General features: G+C 49.6%; 2 protein-coding genes across 3 annotated transcripts in view; one reads left to right on the forward strand and one right to left on the reverse strand.

Moving 5' to 3' along the window:
* The first annotated feature begins 1,932 nt into the window (after positions 1-1,932).
* On the forward strand, positions 1,933-6,253 carry Ghrh (growth hormone releasing hormone). The gene is made up of 4 exons (XM_021156850.2): positions 1,933-2,012; positions 2,225-2,326; positions 3,971-4,061; positions 6,215-6,253. The coding sequence occupies exons 1-4, from the start codon at positions 1,933-1,935 to the stop codon at positions 6,251-6,253; spliced, it is 312 nt and encodes a 103-aa protein (XP_021012509.1).
* A 3,569-nt stretch (positions 6,254-9,822) lies between these two features.
* Positions 9,823-20,190, reverse strand: part of Rpn2 (ribophorin II) — a 47,448-nt gene continuing 37,080 nt past the window's right edge. Inside the window, exons 13-18 of one of the 2 annotated variants that reach the window (XM_021156957.3) lie at positions 19,567-19,653; positions 17,863-17,958; positions 15,863-15,938; positions 14,041-14,170; positions 12,641-12,688; positions 9,823-10,165 (exon numbers count right to left, since the gene is read on the reverse strand). In XM_021156957.3, coding sequence (XP_021012616.1) covers positions 10,153-10,165; positions 12,641-12,688; positions 14,041-14,170; positions 15,863-15,938; positions 17,863-17,958; positions 19,567-19,653 — 450 coding nt within the window. In that variant the 3' untranslated portion in view covers positions 9,823-10,152. The remainder of the gene's footprint in view (positions 10,166-12,640; positions 12,689-14,040; positions 14,171-15,862; positions 15,939-17,862; positions 17,959-19,566; positions 19,654-20,190) is intronic. The other variant, XM_021156958.3, reaches the window with a different exon arrangement.

Below are 20,190 nucleotides of genomic sequence, written 5' to 3' on the forward strand. Positions count from 1 at the left end.
GCCCCATGAATAGGAAGAACTGTGAATAGGTTATTGTATCTGAGAGACAGCAAGAGCTGGAGGAAGTCTGCGGGCCAGGGAAGTAAGGGTCCATTCTCAAGCGTCCACTCTGGAGCTATTTTGATGAAGGAAAATTCCCTGCCTTTTCCTTGGGCTCTGGTCTCGGCTGTGAAATGAGGGGTGACCGTGCCTGCTCTGAAGTGGGTGTGAGGAGGGCAGGCAGGACAGGCTATGGGATGGAGGTGGGGACTTGGGTAGGGGCTGGGATCTTCATTTGAAGTCTAGGGAGCAGGGCTGTGAGGGAGAAGGCAGAGGAGGTAGAGGAGAGCTTAGGTCAAGAGTAGGGTCTGAGCTTCTTCGTGCCAGAGGGCTTCTGATTCTGGGAATAAAGAGACAAGGGGCTTGGAGACGAGACAAGAAGAGGTAAAAAGCAGGAGATGCAGAGGCTGTATCAAGGGACCCTCCTTATGTCCCAAGAGCTCCCTGGAGAGTTACATGTTTGAAAGTCTCACTTCTGGAGAGGCCTAGCCTACCTGGACGACTGTGATGTACGAGGAAGACTGAAAGTACAGATATTTGGCCCAAGAAACAAGGCCTAAGTCTGATGAAAATGTACCCGAGAAGCCCGGTGTGGAGGGAGGGGCTGAGACCACAGTGGACAGTTCCCATGGATACTTCCTGGGACCCAAGGCACCCCTGATTAGAGGAGGCCAGAATCTGCAGAAGGGGCCTAGCGCTCAGTGAGGAGACATGAGCCTAGACAAGCATGGCAGACTCAGTTAGTGCTGGCCCTGCTTACAGAAGTCAGCCCTTCACAGAATTAGGGAGCGAGGAATCGTGGGGATGGAGGGCTGCTGCCTCTTGGGGACCAGTTAGATCATGCAGAGCAGATGTATGCTGAGAGGACTCAGCTCCTCGATGGCCACTGTCTCCAAAACAGGGCAGGCCAGAGCTGATGTGAACGTCCTCCTGAGCCAAGGTAGCTCTTCCCTAAGTGCAGAACATGGCGTTAGCAGGTCCCTCTCAGGGGAATTACGAAGTCTGAGAAGACTCCGGCATGCTCACGCTCACACTCGATGCTCCCCCTTCCCTCTCAGCGCCAATCCTCTGGGAATCTAACAGTTCTGCCAGATGTGGTGGCGCAGGTCTGTAACTCCAGCTCTTAGGAGGCTGAGGCAGGAGGATTATGAGTTAGAGGTTAGCCTGGGCAACACAGTGAATTGCAGGCGAGCCTCAGCTACATTCGAGGCACCGTCTCAAACCCCATCTCCAAAATGTAAGCCTCTGGGACAAAAAGGGTCTCCCTTTGCTCCAACTCCACACAAGCTGAAACGTCGAGAATCTGTTCTCTGAATGAAGTAAGAGCTAAGGCCATGGTAGAAGTTTCTAGAGAGTTCCTTACGTGCCAGGATGTTCACTCGGGTGTTTCTCTGCACCTGTCCTGATAATAATGCGTATTACCTCTATCTTATGCCTGGGAAAACTGAAGTTCAGATAGGTTAAGCGACTGTTATGGGAACCTAGGTAGTAAGATCAGAACCAGGGTTGGAGGTCAGATTTACCTGTGAACATGGCGTCTCTGCCTCCTGTAGTCAGCCAACCAGGGGAAGATGCACCCTCCTCCTCCTCCTCCTCCTCCTCCTCCTCCTCCTCCTCCTCCCTGCCCTTGCCCCCAAAAGGCAGCTTGCTTCTCTCACACTTGCAGGAGGGTCAGCTTCACGGTGTTAACTGATTTTCTACTCAGCCCCACGAGGTGGCCAGGATGGCTTCTTCACTCCTGGCGGGGAAGTCGGAGCTGAGGACTGGCAATGCCGACCTTGAACCCAAGTGGATGAGGACCAGGGTTCATCATGGAGTGGTACCCGGGGACCCTGTGGCTCTATCTGATTGTATCCTGCTGATGTTTCTGCAGGTCCCACACAGGAGTGAAGGATGCTGCTCTGGGTGCTCTTTCTGATCCTCATCCTCACCAGTGGTTCCCACTGCTCACTGCCCCCCGCACCTCCCTTCAGGTGAGCAGCGGTGTCACCAGTGCCAGGGTGAACTGCTCATCGCAGACAGTGAGTGACCAGGCATCGAGCCCCAGAGGCTACTCAGACAGGAGCTGAGTCTCTCTGGGAGTGAGGGGAACACGGGACAACCAAGGGGACCTTACTGAGATGTCATGTAGCTTGTACTGTCCCCCTGCCTAATCCCTATGCTGACCTCTGACCCCTTCGCACAGGATGCAGCGACACGTAGATGCCATCTTCACCACCAACTACAGGAAACTCCTGAGCCAGCTGTATGCCCGGAAAGTGATCCAGGACATCATGAACAAGCAAGGGTAAGCAGACATCCTAGGAGCTTCTGCCCAGTCACCTCCGCATCCGAGTTGGGGACCAAGCTTTGTCTCTTCCCTGACACAGTAGATATCTTCCTAATGCTCCGACCCTTTAATATTGCTCTTCATGTTGTGATCCCCAACCACTGAATGGACTGCTACTTTACAATCGTAATTTTGCTACTGTTATGAATCGTAATATGAACATCCAACATACAGGAGATCTGAGAGGCAACCCCAGAGGGGCCGAGACCCACAGGTTGAGAACCACTGACACTTACCCTTTCTGGATTTGGCATAGGAAAAGTAGCCCAGGTCAGACCTCCACTTAGACCTACTCTGTGCCTCTCTCCCTGTCCTTGGTTCCAACAGTTAATGAGCAAAGACCTAAACAACCTGGCTTTGTAGTTTTTGTTTTGAAAAACCTTCAAAAGTACACACATGTTGTAGCGATGGAGTTCGCTCGTGCTGCTTTGGCAGAGGACCTGGGTTCAATTCCCAGCAGCCACGCAGAAGCTGACACGCGTCTACAACTCCAGTTCCAGGGGCTCTGATTCCCGCTGTGGCCTCCACAGGCACCAGGCATACATGTAGGCAAAGCACACCTATACACGTAAAAATAAATAAGCCCAAAGATTAAAGCTACATACAGCAGTACTTCCAGAGTGAGCAGCTCCTGCCATTGTGTCATTTCCCCATAGGTCAGCAGCACACACGGGCACACCCAGTGCATTGGCCGTGACGATGGTCTCATTGTTACCAAGCCACTTTTAAATTCCTCATTTCCTCTGAGGTAGGGTCTTGTCTAGCTCAGGCTAGCCTTGACCTTGATATGTATCTGAGGATGTCTCTTCTGAGCCTCCTGCTTCCACCTCCTGAATGCTGGGATTTCCTGCCTGTGCATTACAGCTATCATGACCTTTTATTCAGCGGCACCGGTGTAACTTCTACCACCTCCCTCTTCTGTGCATGGTGACACTGTCACTCACAGCTGTCCCAACAGATTCCCTAGGACCCAGTGTAGGCTCACAGACTCCAGTCCTCATAGCATCTGCTTTCCATTGTTAGATTGATTTTATGCGCATGACTGTTATGCTCACACACATGTCTGCATACCACATGCACGCCGGGTGCCCTCCAAAGTCAACAGAGGACATCAGATGCCCTGAAACTGATTAAGTAACCTCATGATTAGTACTTGCTGTGGCCTTCTCCGTGGGGGTATCAGAAGCCAACACACAAATTTATCCGGTTACTGGTGGATAATAAATTGTTTCAATGTGCCATCTACAAGATTAATACTCTGTGGGGAGGGTTTGGCAGTGGTGCCATGCCCACTGCTCCCCAGATACTGCTGAATGTAAGAGAGTCGCCTAAGAATCTACTCACATGAGCCAGGCAGGCATGGTGGCGCACGCCTTTGATCCCAGCACTTGGGAGGCAGAGGCAGGTGGATCTCTGAGTTCGAGGCCAGCCTGGACTACAGAGTGAGTTCCAGGACAGACAGGGCTACACAGAGAAACCCTGTCTCAAAAAACCAAAAAAAAAAAAAAAAAAAAAAAAAAAGAGAGAGAGAGAGAGATTCTACTCACACTGGACATCCTACCCAGTGGTGGCCCTCACTGTTTCTCCTTTTCAAACCCATAGGGAGAGGATCCAGGAACAAAGGGCCAGGCTCAGCCGCCAGGAAGACAGCATGTGGACAGAGGACAAGCAGATGACCCTGGAGAGCATCTTGGTAACCATGGTGCAGAAACACAGACGAGGAGTTGGGAGGGCATAGGTTGGAGGGGCTGAGAGAGATTTTTTTGGTTTGGTTTGGTTAAGACAGGATTTCTCTGGGTAGCCTTGGCTATCCTGGAACTCACTTTGTAGATCAGGCGGGCCTTGAACTTAAAGATCTGTCTGCGTCTGCCTGCCTCTCTCCCAAGTGCTAGGATTAAAGGCAGGGCCACCAGCATCCACCTGAGAGAGATTTTTTTTTCTGGGGATTTTAGAGACTTCCTTCCCTCGGAGATCCCAAGAAAATCAAAGAATCTCATTTTTCTCACAGGTGTGGGGCCTAGTCTTCTGAGCAAAGGGACAAGGCCCTCGGCACCCTAAGCCTCAGGGATAGGGAAGGCTATGTGTGAGGGGACTGCATACTGGCCATTGCAGTACAGAGTAAGAGGCCAGGCTCAGTGTGTCTGAAATAGTATCAGTGCTTTTGACAGGGATCTCAGACCCTTAGTAGGTTCTCCCAAGGGATTATTGTGGGTGATACAACAGGTACACCTCAGACCCCCTGTAAAGATCCATGCACTTATAATGCCCAAGACAGGCCGGCTTTCCCATGCCTGCCCGGGGCTGACAAGACAGACACACACCGTCATCAGAGGCAGAGCTGATCACAATGGTTCCTCCCCATCTCCCTGGTCCTCACATCCTCACCAGGAGTCAGGGAAGATGGAGGATGTTTCCCCTTTTTACAGAAGAGGAAAAGCGAAGCTAAGAAGAGGGAGGGTTGGAGAGACGGGCAAGTCCAGGCTGTCTTTGTCTACCCTGGGATCTCTTCCCATGTGACCTAGTTCTAAAGACTGACTGTAAACTGAGCACACATACTTTCAGCTGGGACCCTGCTCCTGCAGCAGTCTATGAAGCAAACCCAGTTCCAGCAGAGCTGCCCTCACCTTCCTCCCAACCTAATCAGACACCCGGAGCTGGAGAGCTCACCAGCTTCAATCAGACACCCAGAGCTGGAGCGCTCACCAGCTTCAGCCCGGGCGTAGGGGGTGTACTGAACCTTGCTGAAGGCAGGATGGAGACTAGCCCCAGGGCTGGCTTTGGATCTCTCTGCCCACAATTTTCTCCTCTACAAAAGGAACAGGTGAACTCTGTTCCCTTGTAAGAACTCAAAGGCTGGAACCGCGGGAATGTTGCCTCTAAGAATTCCACCCAGTGGCTCTCACCAGGAGAGCGGGGTAATCTCCCTCTGGAGCCCAGAGCGAGATGGCTACAGATCCTTGTCCCCTCCACATATTACAAGGGGCCTGAGAGAGGTAGAGCTTGCTGGCTTGTGCCCTGTTACCCCATATTTGGGAGGTTAAGACAGGAAGGTTGATAGTTTGAGGCCAGGACTGGAGAGAGGACTCAGCAGTTAGGAGCAGTTGCTGCTCTGGTCCTGCACCCAATTCCCAGCACCCGCATGGTGGCTCACAACCATCTGTAAGTGTAGTCCCATGGGATTGAATGCTCTCTTCTGGTTTGCACACATGCATGCAGATAAATCGCCCACATACATAAAATACAGGCATAAATAAATCTTAAAAAGAAAAAGTTCCCCAGCCAGCTTGAGCTATAGTAGGAGACCCTGCCTCAAAATAAAATACATGGAGTAGAAGAGAACAAATTGTGCCCATTCCCTCTGCTAACCCTCCTGAGAGGAAGCCGACCTTCTGGTTTAGCCATTCTCTTACCCTGGAGACAGCTATCCCATGGACTCTGAGTGTGAAGCCCCAGGCCAGGCATCAGCTGTATTCAGAACACCGTTCACTTCTGCGCTCATGGAATCTGGCCTCACAGAGGCAGGGAGGAGTCCCACTTCTTCTTGTGAGGTTGGCCACTCAACTTGTGACCAACAGAATGGTTTGTAGGGTATGGCACATGGATGTATGGGAAGAAGCTGGTCCTGACTAAGGGTCAGAAGGGAAGTGACCAGCCCAGGGTCTCAGTGGCAGCCAGTTAGTGGGGCAGGGAGTAAGCAGGGCTCTACATGGTGCAGCCATTAGCATCTTTCCAGCCCATGCTTCCTGTCTCTGGGAACCTGGAAGTCCTGCCCCTGCCTGGAACCCCAGTCATCTTGGTGGCTCAGGAGCCCTGGCATCTGGATTGAGTGTCTCTTTCTTTCTGCAGCAGGGATTCCCAAGGATGAAGCCTTCGGCAGACGCCTGAGCCCCCTGACCCCCAAACACAACTGTACCCTGTTACTTCTGCTTCAGTTCTGACCTTTTCTGTCCTCTGTAAATGCAATAAAACCCCCATTCTCATCTGCAGTTCAGCTTCCTTTATTGTCAATCTGATTTTTTTTTTTTAAATATGGCTTATATGGTTATTCCTCCCAAGTAGCATGATGAAATATAATGGTGCAAAACAGTTGGAGCTGGAGAGGCAGCTCAGCTGGTAAGGTTCCTGCTGTGCAAACAAGCAAGAAGACAGAAGAGCTCAGATCCCAGCACCCACAGAAAAGCCAGGCATGGGAGTGCATGCCCGTGGTGGCAGAGATGTGGAGACCAAGAAAGACAGGTCCCTGAGGCTCACTGGCTAATTAGTTTAGTCTAGTCTGAGAGTGCAGGTGAAAGGTCTCAGAAAAAAAAGGTGACTGTCCTTGGCTACATAGTAAATTCCAAGTCAGTCTGGGCTACACTGGACACTCTCAAAACAAACAAACAAACAAAAAACCCGAGTAAATTAAGCCTTAAAAATTTGACAACTGTGAAATCTGGATGACGGGATGTCTGGAATCACTGATTAAAAGTGTAAAAATAACCCCAGCATTTAAAATCGGATGGGACTCCTAGCTCTTGGTTTTCCCAGCCAGCCTAGTTCAATGCCAGCAGGAAAGGGAAGCACGTGACCTCGGTCCTGAGCTGGCTGCGGCCAGGTCTCCTATCTCCCACCTGCTCCCCCTGAGCCTGGGCAAGCAATGGAAAGCGTGGGAAGTGCTCTGCAGGAGGCCTTTCGGTGGCTGGTAGGGACGATGAAAACAATGGGGAACAAAAGCTCCTCTGGAGGAGAAGGCTAGCCCAGAAGGGCAGGCAGAGGCAGGAGGCGGGGAACCTGCCAAGGTCTGGGACAAAGGGGGAGCTGAGCTGAATGGGAGACTCCCCCCACCTCCCTTCCGGGCCCCACCTGCTCATCTCTTTCCCTGCCCTGTCCCAACAAAGGCGAAAGCTTGGGGCTCTCTCCACTTTCAATTAGTTTTTCAGATGAAATAATGGCCGCTGAGAACCAAGGCTACTTGCGGGTTTTAAGGTGAATGCAATTACAGGAGGGCAAATCCATTGCAGCCACCCCGGGCTTTATCTTCAGCCACCCTGGGCTTTATCTCCATTAGCAGGGATGCTAGTGCCCGTTTAAAAAACTTAACTCCTCCCCCTAGAGAAGCTCGCTCCTGAGGGGCCCTACTTAAGACTAAGGGCCACTTTCATTGCACTAAAGATGTTTTCTAATCAATGGGGGACTTGTCCCTTTCATTAAGTTGAAGTTCACAGGGAGACTCCCCTCACTGTTCCCTACAACTGCCGTTGGAGGGGCCAGAGGCCACTTACAGTTCCACCAACTGTCAGGTGACTGGTACCAGGTCACACATCCAAGAGGGAGCAAGCCCAGGGCTCTGTGTGTGTGTGTGTGTGTGTGTAGTATGGGGTGGTGATCGCTCTTGTATTGCTGTAAGGTTTCAGGCCTCTCAGTACTCTGAACTGGGACATGAAGTGAGGACACAGGTCAACCGGGAACAAACCACGTATGGGGCTTCTGGTCACAATGGACCTAGGTGCTCATGATTTATGATGGGGCCACACCTGATTGATACCTGTGAAACCATCAAGTGAAACCAAAGAGTCAAAGGGTTGTGCCTGGTGGTTCGTGCTTATAATCCCAACACTGGGGAGACTGAGGCAGAGGGTCATGAGCTCCAGGTCAGCTTGTGCTACACAGTGGGATCTTGCCTTACCAAATACTTAATAATCCTTAGGAGCAGGGGGAGAGGATTCACTGGAGAGTGAAGGCATGAGAACCCCAGTGCCCATAAAAGTTACCAGGCACTGTGTGGCTTTTACACTCCCAGAAGGAGGCCAGCCAGCCTAGCCCACTTGGCCAGCTTGGAGTTAAGGTGGTGGAGAGCTGCCCTGCCCCATGTGGGTGCTGGAAACTGAATCTGGGAGTCCTCTGTGGGAGCAGTATCTGCTCTTAACCACTTCAGCCCCTCAAAATCCAGGCTTTTAAAATAGAAATTCTCCCAGAAAAGAATTTGTGTGTGTGTGTGTGTGCTCATGGAGGCCAGGGTTAACTTCAGGCACCATCTGACTGACAGGCACGAGCTCTAGGATCTTGCCTGTCTGTCTTCCAGTGTTGAGATTGCAAGCATACTCAGTGTTTAACTATGGGTACTGGGCTCACCTTTCTAGTCCAATCGTCTCAATGTTGGCATCTAGTTGAAATGTTAACCACCATGGATAAAACAAGATGCTTACAGGCCACTGCACAGGTCTGCAACCCTTGGGAGAGGTGAGGTCTACAATTGCAGAATTCCAGATAGAACTATTCCTAGAGTTCGAGAATCTCTTTCCCTTCCCCATCCAAAACCCTCATTTCCTTACCACAGCAAAACCTAGTTAGGCTGGAAAGCAACCTTTATACGCCAAGTTTAACAAAGCCTCTAAGATGTATAGCTCTGCCTAGTCTGGATCCCATGTTCCTCCTGGTTCAGCTTCCTGAGTGGATTACAAATGAATGTCACCACAAAACGTATCGAGCTTCAAAAGCACTAAAGACAACGGGGCAAACTAGTCAAACACATTTGTGTGTGGGTTTGCCTGCACATGTGCGCATGTCTTGCTAAGGCAGGGCCTCTCTGTAAACTCCAGGACAGGGGGACTCCCACCTTGCTGTAGGAGTGTTGGGATAACTCAGGTGGTCAGTCAGTGCTCCAGTCTGAATTAGAGTCCTTCCAAACCCATGCTAAAAGATCCCCAATGCACTGCACTAAGAGGCGGGTGGTTCACACTGTGTATAGTTTATTACCTTTATTCTAGGGCCAGGGGAATGAGCTAAGTTAGCTGCTTTTCTGTTATTCTGCCACTGGGAACACTGATACGGCATTGACATCAACATCATCTGGAAGGAGCAGTCTCTCTTACTACTTACCAGATCTGCCAGTGCCTTCTAGGTCAGTGCCTTCTAGTTCTTAGGACTGTTGGGTTGCCTGCCTGCCAGGCTGCCTGTCTGCCTATCTATCTATCTATCTATCTATCTATCTATCTATCTATCTATCTATCTATCTATCTATCTACCTACCTACCAATCTACCTAGTTTTCTATCTATATTCTATATCCACACACCAATCTACCTTTTTATTTATAAATTATCGATCCATCTATTTTATTGCTTATAAATCATCTTACTGCCTGTAAGTGCTCTATTTTACTGTTTCTAAGTCACCTGCTGCTTTGGGGCATTTTATCACAGAAGGAATGGACCGAGGCAGTCAGCTTTATTTATTGACAAAATTTCAACCCTTCTCTACACACTAAGCCCAAACGTTCAAGGCAAAAGCCTAGAGCAGGTCTTTTGAACAGAAGAATCTTCAAAGACAAGCAGGGCTCCTACAAAGTGTTTGCTACTAGAGCCGAAAGGACACAGGCTTTTTCTAGCCACTTTCAGTACTTTTAAGAAAGGGGTGAGATGGCCCAACTGAAGACTGCTGAGTCTTCATATCACACATGCAAGGCTCCATCAACACTGGGAGGCCACCATTCTCTTTATTCCAAAGCTGATGATGAATTACAGATTTCAACTTTTCAAATACAACATCTGGGTAGCCTGGGATATTCACAGCATCTTGCCAGGCATCAAGACAAAGGGACAGACAATCTGGGCCCAGACATGTCTGCTCTGTGAAGCAAAAAGTGAGAAACAAGTAAACGTGTAAGCACAGCTCAGCTCTTCTCTTTTTAAAGAACAGGCATCTCCTCCCTCCTGCTCTGCCCCAGTTCTTCCTTGCACACCATGAGCTGTCTCCACGCCTTGTTAAATGTTCATTTCAGTCTTCAGGGTCTTCAGACTTCTGGAACTAATGTGCTGTTCTGGAAGGAAACGAAGACAGACATACAATCACTGATGGTTTAAAAGAACAGTTACAGTCCTTACATGGGACAACAGGGAAACTAAGTCATTCTCCCACTGGAAGATGTAATTGACAAGGGGACAGCCTGTATCTACTGGTTCTACTTGTAAATGCCCCGTCTCATTTAAAAAAAAATAGCTGAGGCCCATGACGACCTGAAAACCATGAAGTAAGCTGAGGACTGAGGAGGGAGCACGTGAAAATACAGGGATGAGGTAATTCCAGGCACACCCCTCACAGTACAGGCCCAAACAGGGAAGACTTCAGTCAGAAAGAATCAGAGTTTAATCCTGCTGGCTGCCTGCATTCTTGCCAGTACAGACTCAGCAACTAACCTAACACAGAGAAAGTATGGAAAAGGGCCCTTAGCTCATAAAACCACTGTTTTGTTCGTTTGCTCTTCCTTCCTTTTTTGGTTTGTAGGCTAGTTGGCTGGCTGGTTGGTAGGTTTGAGTACTTTTTTTTTTTTTTTTTTTTTGAGCTAGGGTTTTGTTATGTAGCTCAGGCTGGCCCCAAACTTATGATCTTCCTGCCTCAATCTCTTGAGTGCTGGGATAGGGCACTTCTCAGATGAGAATCTCTCGGCCATTTTCTTCCCACCAGTCCCTGTGGGAAGTGCTATGGAGGCAGGAGAGGGGAATGTAACCGAGTGGAGAGCACCAGGGACGAGTGGCAAGCAAGCAGCAGGCGCACCAGAGCACGGTCTTAGCAGGCGGCGGGCGGGTGGACCACAGTAAGGACCGGTAAGATCCTACCAGTCTCACAGAACGGCAGGCTTCAACCCAACTGATAAAGCAGTCCTCAGGAGGGCATGCAGGCACGGCGCTGGAGCGTACAGATCAGGACGTGCCTTTAAATCTTTACCAGTGCTCACAAGTTCCTGACATTAAGCTTGTGCCTGACAGTGTCCAGGCTGGAAGGACAGCAAGGGTATAAAATGTAGCAGCAGAACTCAAAACCCCAGACCTTGGCCAACGACGGAAAGACTCCATTACACTCGCTCAAACCAGCACATGCCCTTAGTCAGTAGCACTGAGCCAGCACATGGGGTCCCCGGCCCCACAAGTCCCAAAGGCTCTAACGACCGACCAGACTTGGCTAGCCGGAGGGATCAGAGTAAAGAACAAAAGAACTCAACTGTTGCAGGAAGAACTCGTTCTGAACGTAAATCTCGGACAGAGCAACTGAAATTTAGGGCAAAACCAAAAGAACAACGGTGGGCGAGGGACAGCCTACGCCAGGGCTCGGGAGCCTTCTGGACCACAGAGTCTATCACCAGGTGGGAGTCTCACGACTACATGCTCAGTTCTGCTTGTTTATTCATTATTTAAGTATTCTAGACACAGGGTCTCCTACAGCCCAGGAGGACACTGATCCCCTGAGCCTCACACCTCTGCCTTCCAAATGTCGGGATTACAGGTGTCCAGCATTGCCATGGACATTACCATGTCCAGCACTGCACCTCACTTAACCCTGGGGGAAGTCATTCTCTCTCTGAGGTAAGGACAAGGTGACCGGCTTATGCTAACACTGCACTGAGAAAGTCTAGATCCTATGTTTTTGTTGACTTTTCCTAGTTCCAGAGGATTAAAAACTAGGTGTGCTGGGATTTGCTTCATTTCTTTGGCAGGGAAAGCTATTTCTAAGGCAAGGGATAAAAGGAGACCTGATGTGAAAATTAAAATCTCTCTCTTCTACTTGTGGTATAAGGCAAGGATCAGCCAACTATGTCACACAGGCCTGATCCAGCCCACCTCCAGGTTGGGGAGATGGTATTTTTGGGTGCACCACGGTCCATGCAATGCTGGAGGGAGGGAGATGAATGTCGAAGTACTAGACAAGGACACTCGGATGCTCCACAGAGCCTCTCATGGGCCCCTCATCTGCAGGAGCAGATCCACGAAGCAGCACCCTACCCTTGCCGTTGCTCCAGTTTTCACTGAATCTGCCTCCCCATCAAGAGCCCTTAAAAGAAGGTGTGTGTCACACCCTGTGCTCCAGGTACAATTCTGCGGTTGGCTTTGATCTGTGGTCATCACAAGCGAATCTCACCAAATTGCATGGTTCAACCAAATGTTTCAGAAAGGCCTAGAAGTAGTGACAAGGTGTGCCGGGAGTTGCCATTGGACCATCACTTTGTGAACCAAGCAGTCAGGACGGATGTGGGCCCTGTCGAAGTCCGAATTGGACTTGTCTTATCCTCAACTCCTGTTCTCACAGGGGGCTACTGTATATACAGCAGTATCCCCTGGGAAGACTATCCTGAGCCAGCCACAACCTCATTTAACAAGTTTAAAACAGCCTCTGAATTCACCCTGGTAGAGGGAGTGGTGGGGAGGAACGAGCAGGTGGAAACAGGACAGTAACTGGCATGCATGATGTGGACAAGGTGGGAGGGAGCCTGCCTCTGGGACGAGTCGCCCTTCATCTTTACCGTAGTGTCCTATATTTTGCCAATCTACTGCTCTGCTCTGCAGCGATCCTGCCAAAGGAAAGAGGTTTGAGAATCAAGAAAGGACAGTGAGTGAGTGAGAGAGAGAGAGAGAGAGAGAGAGAGAGAGAGAGAGAGAGAGAGAGACAAGCAGAGGACACACATGGTAAACCAGACCAGACCTCCTGTCAAGGCCGCTCCTTTCCCCAGGCAGCACAAACAAGCTGTCGGACTTGTGAAGAGGAGGGGGGCGAAGAGCCACCAGGCCTCTAATGAGAGCCATGGGTCTTTTCAGAAAGTGCATGTAGGGTGGGCTTCCACAGTGGGCACACTGCCGCATGGATCTACAGGGAATAGGTTTCTCACACTGCTCTTCCCTTGGCTTCATTGTTCTTGTGGACAATTTCCAGAAGAAAGAAGTTAAGGGACAGAGCACACACAGCATTCTGGCCCTGGGAGCCCAGACTGGTCACTGAAGGAAAAACAACCAAGTCCCAGGCTTTCCTTTTCTGGATACAATGCACAGTATTAGGGGTGACATAACTACAACTGGGGGCACTGAGGCAGCTCTGGTGGGACCTAGACCGGCCCTGGGAAGTCAGGGTTGTTTGCACAGGAGCTCATGGTGAGGCACTGAAAGCTTACAGTGAGACCCCCACCCTGCCCAGTCGCTAGTGGTCTCCTTGAGATGCCCACCCCTCTTGGATCAGACAGATGCAACTGGCAGCATGTTTAAGGGCGTGCTTCCGAGTTCCATTCTGCCAACAAAGGTCCCAGAGGGAGAAAGCAGGGTGAGTCTGAAAATGATTTCTTTCAAAGGTGAAAGCAATTCTGACCTTTTCTTATTGGCCTTTGCGTGGCTGAAATCAGTCAGGTTCTATAAAGTCAAATCAATGAGAAACACCTATGTGACATTTAAATTTGCCTCCAATTCTGTTCTGAAAGTCAAGCTGCCACCACATCAAGGTCTGAGCATTTGTCTGCCTCTCAAGTTGGCTATCGCTGGGTTGCCATGCCTACACAATTGCTGAGGGGCAGAGCACAGACCTGCAGATGGGAGGAAGAGCTCTGGCACCATCCAGAGCCCCAGTCGAGGTACCATTCTGGGGGTACAGGAGGGCAGGGCAAGAAGGATGTTTACACCACACAGCTAACACATTCTTGATTACACAATGTAGTCGCTTCCCCCTTGTTCTAATGTGAGGACACAAATTACTGACTTTCAAACATCTGCCACTGTTCACACTTATGGCTTCCTTAACAGGCTGGAGGAAGGTGTCAGACTTGCCCCAAGGATGTCAATATTCTGCCACATACCTTTGTGGTCTCATAGTTAGGCTGGCACAGTGCCCTCACAAATGTTTCTTGTCCCACCCTGGAGCTTGATTCATCCCCAGCCTCACCTCTTAACTGCATGCTGGGCCAGCATTCGGTTGCCAGCCAGAAATGTCACAGTGCCCAGGACAGCCAGGTACTTGAGGGTCTGGAACATGTTGAGCTGAGTCCAGTAGATATACATGAGGCCCAGCATCGCTACAGGAGTGTCATGACATCCAGTTAAAGGCAGCAATGACAGTGGGGAGGGGGGAAGGGAGCAGGGCTCTGCACTGTAAGGGTCAGCACTTCCTGGCAGCCTTTTGGTTTAACCCTTTTATCTTTGTTTGTTTGTTTGTTTTGAGACAGGGTTTCTCTGTATAGCACTGGCTATCCTAGAACTCACTTTGTAGACCAGGCTGGCCTCGAACTCAGAAATCCGCCTGCCTCTGCCTCCCGAGTGCTGGTATTAAAGGTGTGCGGTTCTTAACACCGGACAACAGATGCCAACATATATGCCTTTGAGCTTTCTTTACCAAGAAACCTAGAGGTGAGACTGACTTCAGGCCCCTTTGCCTCTCTCTGATCTACAGACTCCCATCCACTCTGCTTCCTTCATATCTGGGATCATTTTAGGTTTCAAATTCTTTTTTTTTTTTGGTTTTTCGAGACAGGGTTTCTCTGTGTAGCCCTGGCTGTCCTGGAACTCACTTTGTAGACCAGGCTGGCCTCGAACTCAGAAATCCGCCTGCCTCTGCCTCCCGAGTGCTGGGATTAAAGGCGTGCGCCACCACGCCCGGCTTTAGGTTTCAAATTCTTAATGAAAACATTCAGCACATAAACCAATTAGTCATTTCCTTTTAATTAGAATCATATTAAGAACAACTGGCTGCTGTGGCTTGGAAGTGAGCAGAGGCCTGGGAAGGCTCAGTGGGACCCAGGCCCTGAGGGCTCTGGGAGCCCTGGGTTGTACAGGCTCCACCCCAGCAGCCTGCCCCAGTTACTCCTCTGATCAGTGTTGAATAATGAGACTCAAATGAGTAAGTGCACACAAAAGCACACTGGCAAGGAACGTCATGCTCTAAACACATTTCTATTCGGGACCTGCTCTCAGCTTCCGAGGTAGGCTGTCATTCAAGTTCAGTAACTAATCAGGCGAGAAAGGTCACCCACCAGTTCTGCCCAGGATGGCAGATGAACTACCACAGAGGTGCTTACACAGTTTTGAGGTCAGGGACCAATGTGAGAATCTCATCAAAGTTAAAGATTCCCTTCGCTCAAAAATATTCCCACATTTGCCTGGGAAGAGATTCTTCTGTGGACCCCTGAAGGCCATGCACTATGGATGCAGAGCTGATGGCGCCTTAAAGAGGCAAAGGGATTGGGAACGTACTGTCTTGCTATGCTTAGGCTCTTTAGGTTCTACATTCTCCAAAAAACAACGGAGGACAGTGTGTGACCAAGGGAGGACAGTGTGTGATCAAGGGAGGACAGTGTGTGACCAAGGGAGGGATTTTCTATTACTGTCCAGACGCCCGGGCTGCCAGCAAATGTGAAGATCATTGTGGTGGGAAAGATAACCTTTGGAAACGGCATTAAATGCTCTTCATCCAGAAAAGACACACTAAGCGAGTAATCTCTGGAAATGAACGGGGCTATTAAATGAGGGTAAATGGCTTGCCACAGCCTCCCGGTACAATGAGGCCCAATAGAATGACAGCTGTTGTAAGCTGGCAGGCCAAACAGGTTTATCATCATATTAACTGTGCTGAAAGGCCAGGAGGAAGAGGGAAATGTTGTGCTATTAAGCCATTATAGTTAATAGGTTGTGGGCTTACTTAACAGGGCTTTAGCGTGGGCAGGCAAAATGTCAGAGGAGGTTAAATGGAATTAGCAGCCGGGGGCACTTACCAGCATGTCCCAGGTGGAAGATAACTGTGCTAGGAGCAAATGTGAAGTTGGAGACATTGGCTCCAATCCGGATCCACTGAGTGAGCGAGAAAAAGAAGATTAAAATGTGAAAGTGTGGCGACACATTCTATGCCAACACTGATCCGAGCCCCAGAGCTTCAAAGTTCACATACACTAGAAGGACTGAGATTTCCCTAGGTGACAAGCACACTGCTCTACGTCCTCAGGAAGAACTGTCCCTTCTTCCCTCTGAAAGAAGCTGCATCGATCAAAAATGACTGATCCTTCCACTAAGTTCTCTAGGAGTCAGTGCTGTAGGCAGGCAGCAGGAACGTGCTCTCAGGATAGAGTCTGTGTCTCCTGAAACTCCATCACCCCAATATAAAAGCACCCGCACACCAGGCCTGTTTGAAAGCTTGTGGCAAGCTTTGTAGTTTTCACTTAAAACACAGGTAACCTGCCAAAAATAACACCTAGAGTTTTGTTTGCCCAAATTCTCTCACCTTCGAGGTTATGTACCTATGTTTATGATTTTCAGGGAAACAAAGGAAAAAAGTTTATTGGTTAAAATATATAAATGGAGTCTGGCATTAATTTCATGGCAATCTGGAAGTAGAGGACACATTCTCTGTGATTTCATGGCCAGCACAATCTACACAGTCAAGAAAAAAATAATTTTTTCCAGGGGCCGGGTGCCAGGGGTGGGGGTCAAGACAGGGTTTCTCTATATAGTCCTGGGTGTCTTGGAACTCAATCTGTAGTCTACACATCTGGTCCAAGACAGTCTTTTTTTTTTTTTAAGTGAACATAAGGGCTGGAGAGATGGCTCAGTGGTTAAGAGCCATCTGACTGCTCTTCCAAAGGTTCTGAGTTCAATTCCCAGCAACCACATGATGACTCACAACCATCTATAATGGAATCCGATGCCCTCTTCTGGTGTGTCTGAAGAAAGTGACAGTGTACTCACATACATAAAATAAATCTTTAAAAGAAAAAGTGAACATAAATCAGGTGTAGTGACGACACACACCTTTGGTTCCTGCAGCTGGGAGGCAGAGGCAGCCAGATCCCTGTGAACTTGAGGCCAGCCTGGTCTACAAAGTGAGTTCCAGGACAGCCAGGGCTACACAGAGAAACCCTGTCTCTAAAAAAACAAAACAAACCCAAAAAACTCATACATGTATGTATATACATATGCATATGTATATATACACACACAAACTTTTTTTTTTGGTCGAGACGCATTTCTCTGTGTAGCTCTGGCTGTCCTGGAACTCATTGCTGTAGATCATGCTGACTTCAAACTCAGATATTTGCCTGCCTCTGCCTCCTGAGTGCTGCCTCCTCTGCTGTGGCTGCCACCACCCCCCAGCTACACATCACTATTAAAGTTGGAATTTCCTTCCCTTACAACATCCACGGTGTTTCCTCCTCAGCTGACCAACATGAACACAGTTTTAAACACTTTTCCTTGAAGAGGATTGCACTGACTTTACCTAGTCTCCTTGCCAGCCTCTTTCTGTAACACCTGTTGGCATCAGTGTGCAATCTGTCAGTCTGCTAACAACTGGCACACCGATTCATTGTGTGGGCAGACTAATTAACACATCTTCTCAGTGGACCTCCCGATCATTCCAGCTTCATGCTCCTAGGAGATCTGGAATGCACAGCTTGCTCTCCATTCTTAAGCTATCAACACAGAACCTCCATTTTCCTCACACCTGATCTCTTTGGAGTATGCCTGCAGAGGGTCTCAGACTGCACACTGGTCACTGCTGGCAGCAATTTTCTCATGTGTTTATTAATGGATGCATTTATTTGGCTCTTCCCCCACCATGGGGAACCCTGCTTATTCTAAAAGTTTCTGCCTATTAGTTCAAGTCACAGCTGCTGGACACCTCTAGAGCTATGCTTAGGCCAGAGCACAAAGACTCTTGGAATGGCTACATCTGTCCTGCCTGGAGCCAGATACACTGCCCACACTAATGATGGCGACTTACCAGTGCAAAGAGCAGGAGCAAGGGCGAGAGGATGAGGGCCGTGAATGTATTGGACACCACTGTGGGGGGCCTCTTCTCAGGCTCTCGGAACAGGTGCTGACAAGAGAGGACACATCACAAAGTTTCAGACTGTGTCCTTCTCAGATGGGACTAAATGCCAACAACTGAGGAGAGGAAATACCTCCTAGAGGCCAAGGCTTTGACTGACTTTATGCTGCTTCTCAGATCCCAGGCATCGCTTCCCAGGCCACTGTTCTGGTTCCAGCCAGTGTATGGCTAACCTTTCTCCTCAAAGACTGTCATTTAGAGGCTACCCAGGGTCACCTGGCTGTGTCAGAAAGAAGGCTCAGGCCTAGGGCTGACTTGGACATTACACCCAAGGACTCCAGACCTCAGAAATGTTCCTGGGTTCCTAGGTCATGTTACTGCCCTGCTATACTTGACCAACTAACAGTAATTGCAACCCCTTTAGAATCCATCAGGGCCTCGTTACAGATGGGCCACCCTTAATTTACTCTTCTATTCCGTAGTCAGGGCTCTAGAGATCACCTGAACAGACCACCCTCACCAGATCTGTTTAACTTCTGGAGTCAAGCCAGGAAGCTGGATAATAGCGTATCTCTGAGGCTTGAGCTCACCTCAACAGCCTGGGATAGCAGATGTAGCAATGCACTAGGAGTCCACAGAATATACTCGGGCCCAAACGATGTTTGGCCGTGAGACTAGAGGCATGGAACCCTGTGCCTCAGTTTCTAAGTAAAGAAATGGGACTAGGGAGGGACAGATGAGCTGGGACATTGTGCACTCCCATCTTTGCAAGTGTCTGTTCTTCATGTATGGCCTCTTTCCCACTCGCCAATGAGCAGCCAAGCCAGCTCCTGCGGGAGGGAGCTCTGCTCGAGCCTGCAGCCCCATGTTCTCACTGCGGCTCCTCTTGGCTGACATGGTTTCCTAGTGCTGCCTGTCATGACTGCCGCCCCTAGTGGACCCTGTATTGCCCCCAGCCCCCTTCCTTGTCACAGTAAACCCTGCTAATCCTGAACGATGCCATAGAGCATGACACGGATTTAGAAAGACTCCTCCCCCTGCCCTTTGAGGCCCCATCCTTTATTTTACTGCTTGGAACCTAGGATCCTCTTGCCTCTGCCTCTGCATCGGTGGATGCTGGGAGTACAGGTGCAGGCCGCCACCCCTGGCTAGTCTCTCTCTTCACACTCCCTACTCACTCACAAGTAGGCTCCATGCTGCTAAGAGGACTGAATCTCACGATGGCAGAGCAGTGCACTGCGGGACCTACCTCACATTCCTTACCTGTGTTTATTCTAGGAAGGCTTTCAGAGAGACTGAAAAGCCTCTCCTTACTTATCTATTTTGGTCCTAACCTCTGATGGGCTGGGCTGGGTAGGGTTTATTTTGTGTGACAAGGAAGGGAGTGGCCTGAGACAGACAAGAATCTGCCCAGGATTGCCCAGGGGTGGCCTGGGATCTAGTGTCTGGGATCTGGTGTCATCTCTGCTGTGTTTTCAGCTGGAAGATGGGACCACTAACTTGCCCCGCCCAATTCCCAGGGCGGTAAGGCTCACACCATAGAGCACCACGTGCAAACAGGCCGAAGGGACAGAGCCATAGCCCATGAGTTTGCAGTTTTCTCTCCCTGAGTCCATTTCAGCACTAGGTTTAGTGGATAACACCTTTGAACTTTACCTGAATTTCCTGTTTTGGGGTAAAAAGGTTCTGGGACAGCACAGTAGAGGGGGCTTCTTCTTCAGGGAACTTGATAACCACGTCAGCCTGAAAAAACAAGACTGGTGTTTAGAGGTACAGGGGAAGAAAAGGCCAAGTCCACGCCAAAAAGGCTCTCCACAGTCCAATCACTTGTCATCCATGAGCTGACAAACGAGGCAATGAAAATCTCAAGAACAGCCGGGCGTGGTGGCGCACGCCTTTAATCCAGCAAAGGGGGACAGAGGCAGGCGGATTTCTGAGTTTGAGGTCAGCCTGGTCTTCAGAGTGAGTTCCAGGACAGCCAGGGCTATACAGAGAAACCCTGTCTCGAACTCCCCCGCCACCCCCCCAAAAAAGAAAATCTCTAAAACAAACCCAGCATTTGCCAAAAGTGCCTTTTAGAGTAAGGATTCCAATTTCCTACTGGCATAGTGGGAAAGCCCCCCTAGAGCTGCTCATTACAGAAAACCCCAGCTGGCGCACTGGCTGTCATCATGACACTGCCAGGTGTCCCTGCGAAGTGTGATTTAATCACATTAAAAAAAAAAAATGGCACAAAAGTATCAAGTCCAGAAGAAGAAAGGGAATCTTGGAAGTAGCAGA

The sequence above is a fragment of the Mus caroli genome, unplaced genomic scaffold (genome assembly GCF_978045245.1).
Source record: "Mus caroli unplaced genomic scaffold, Mus_caroli_1 scaffold_2, whole genome shotgun sequence".
Lineage (NCBI taxonomy): Eukaryota > Metazoa > Chordata > Mammalia > Rodentia > Muridae > Mus > Mus caroli.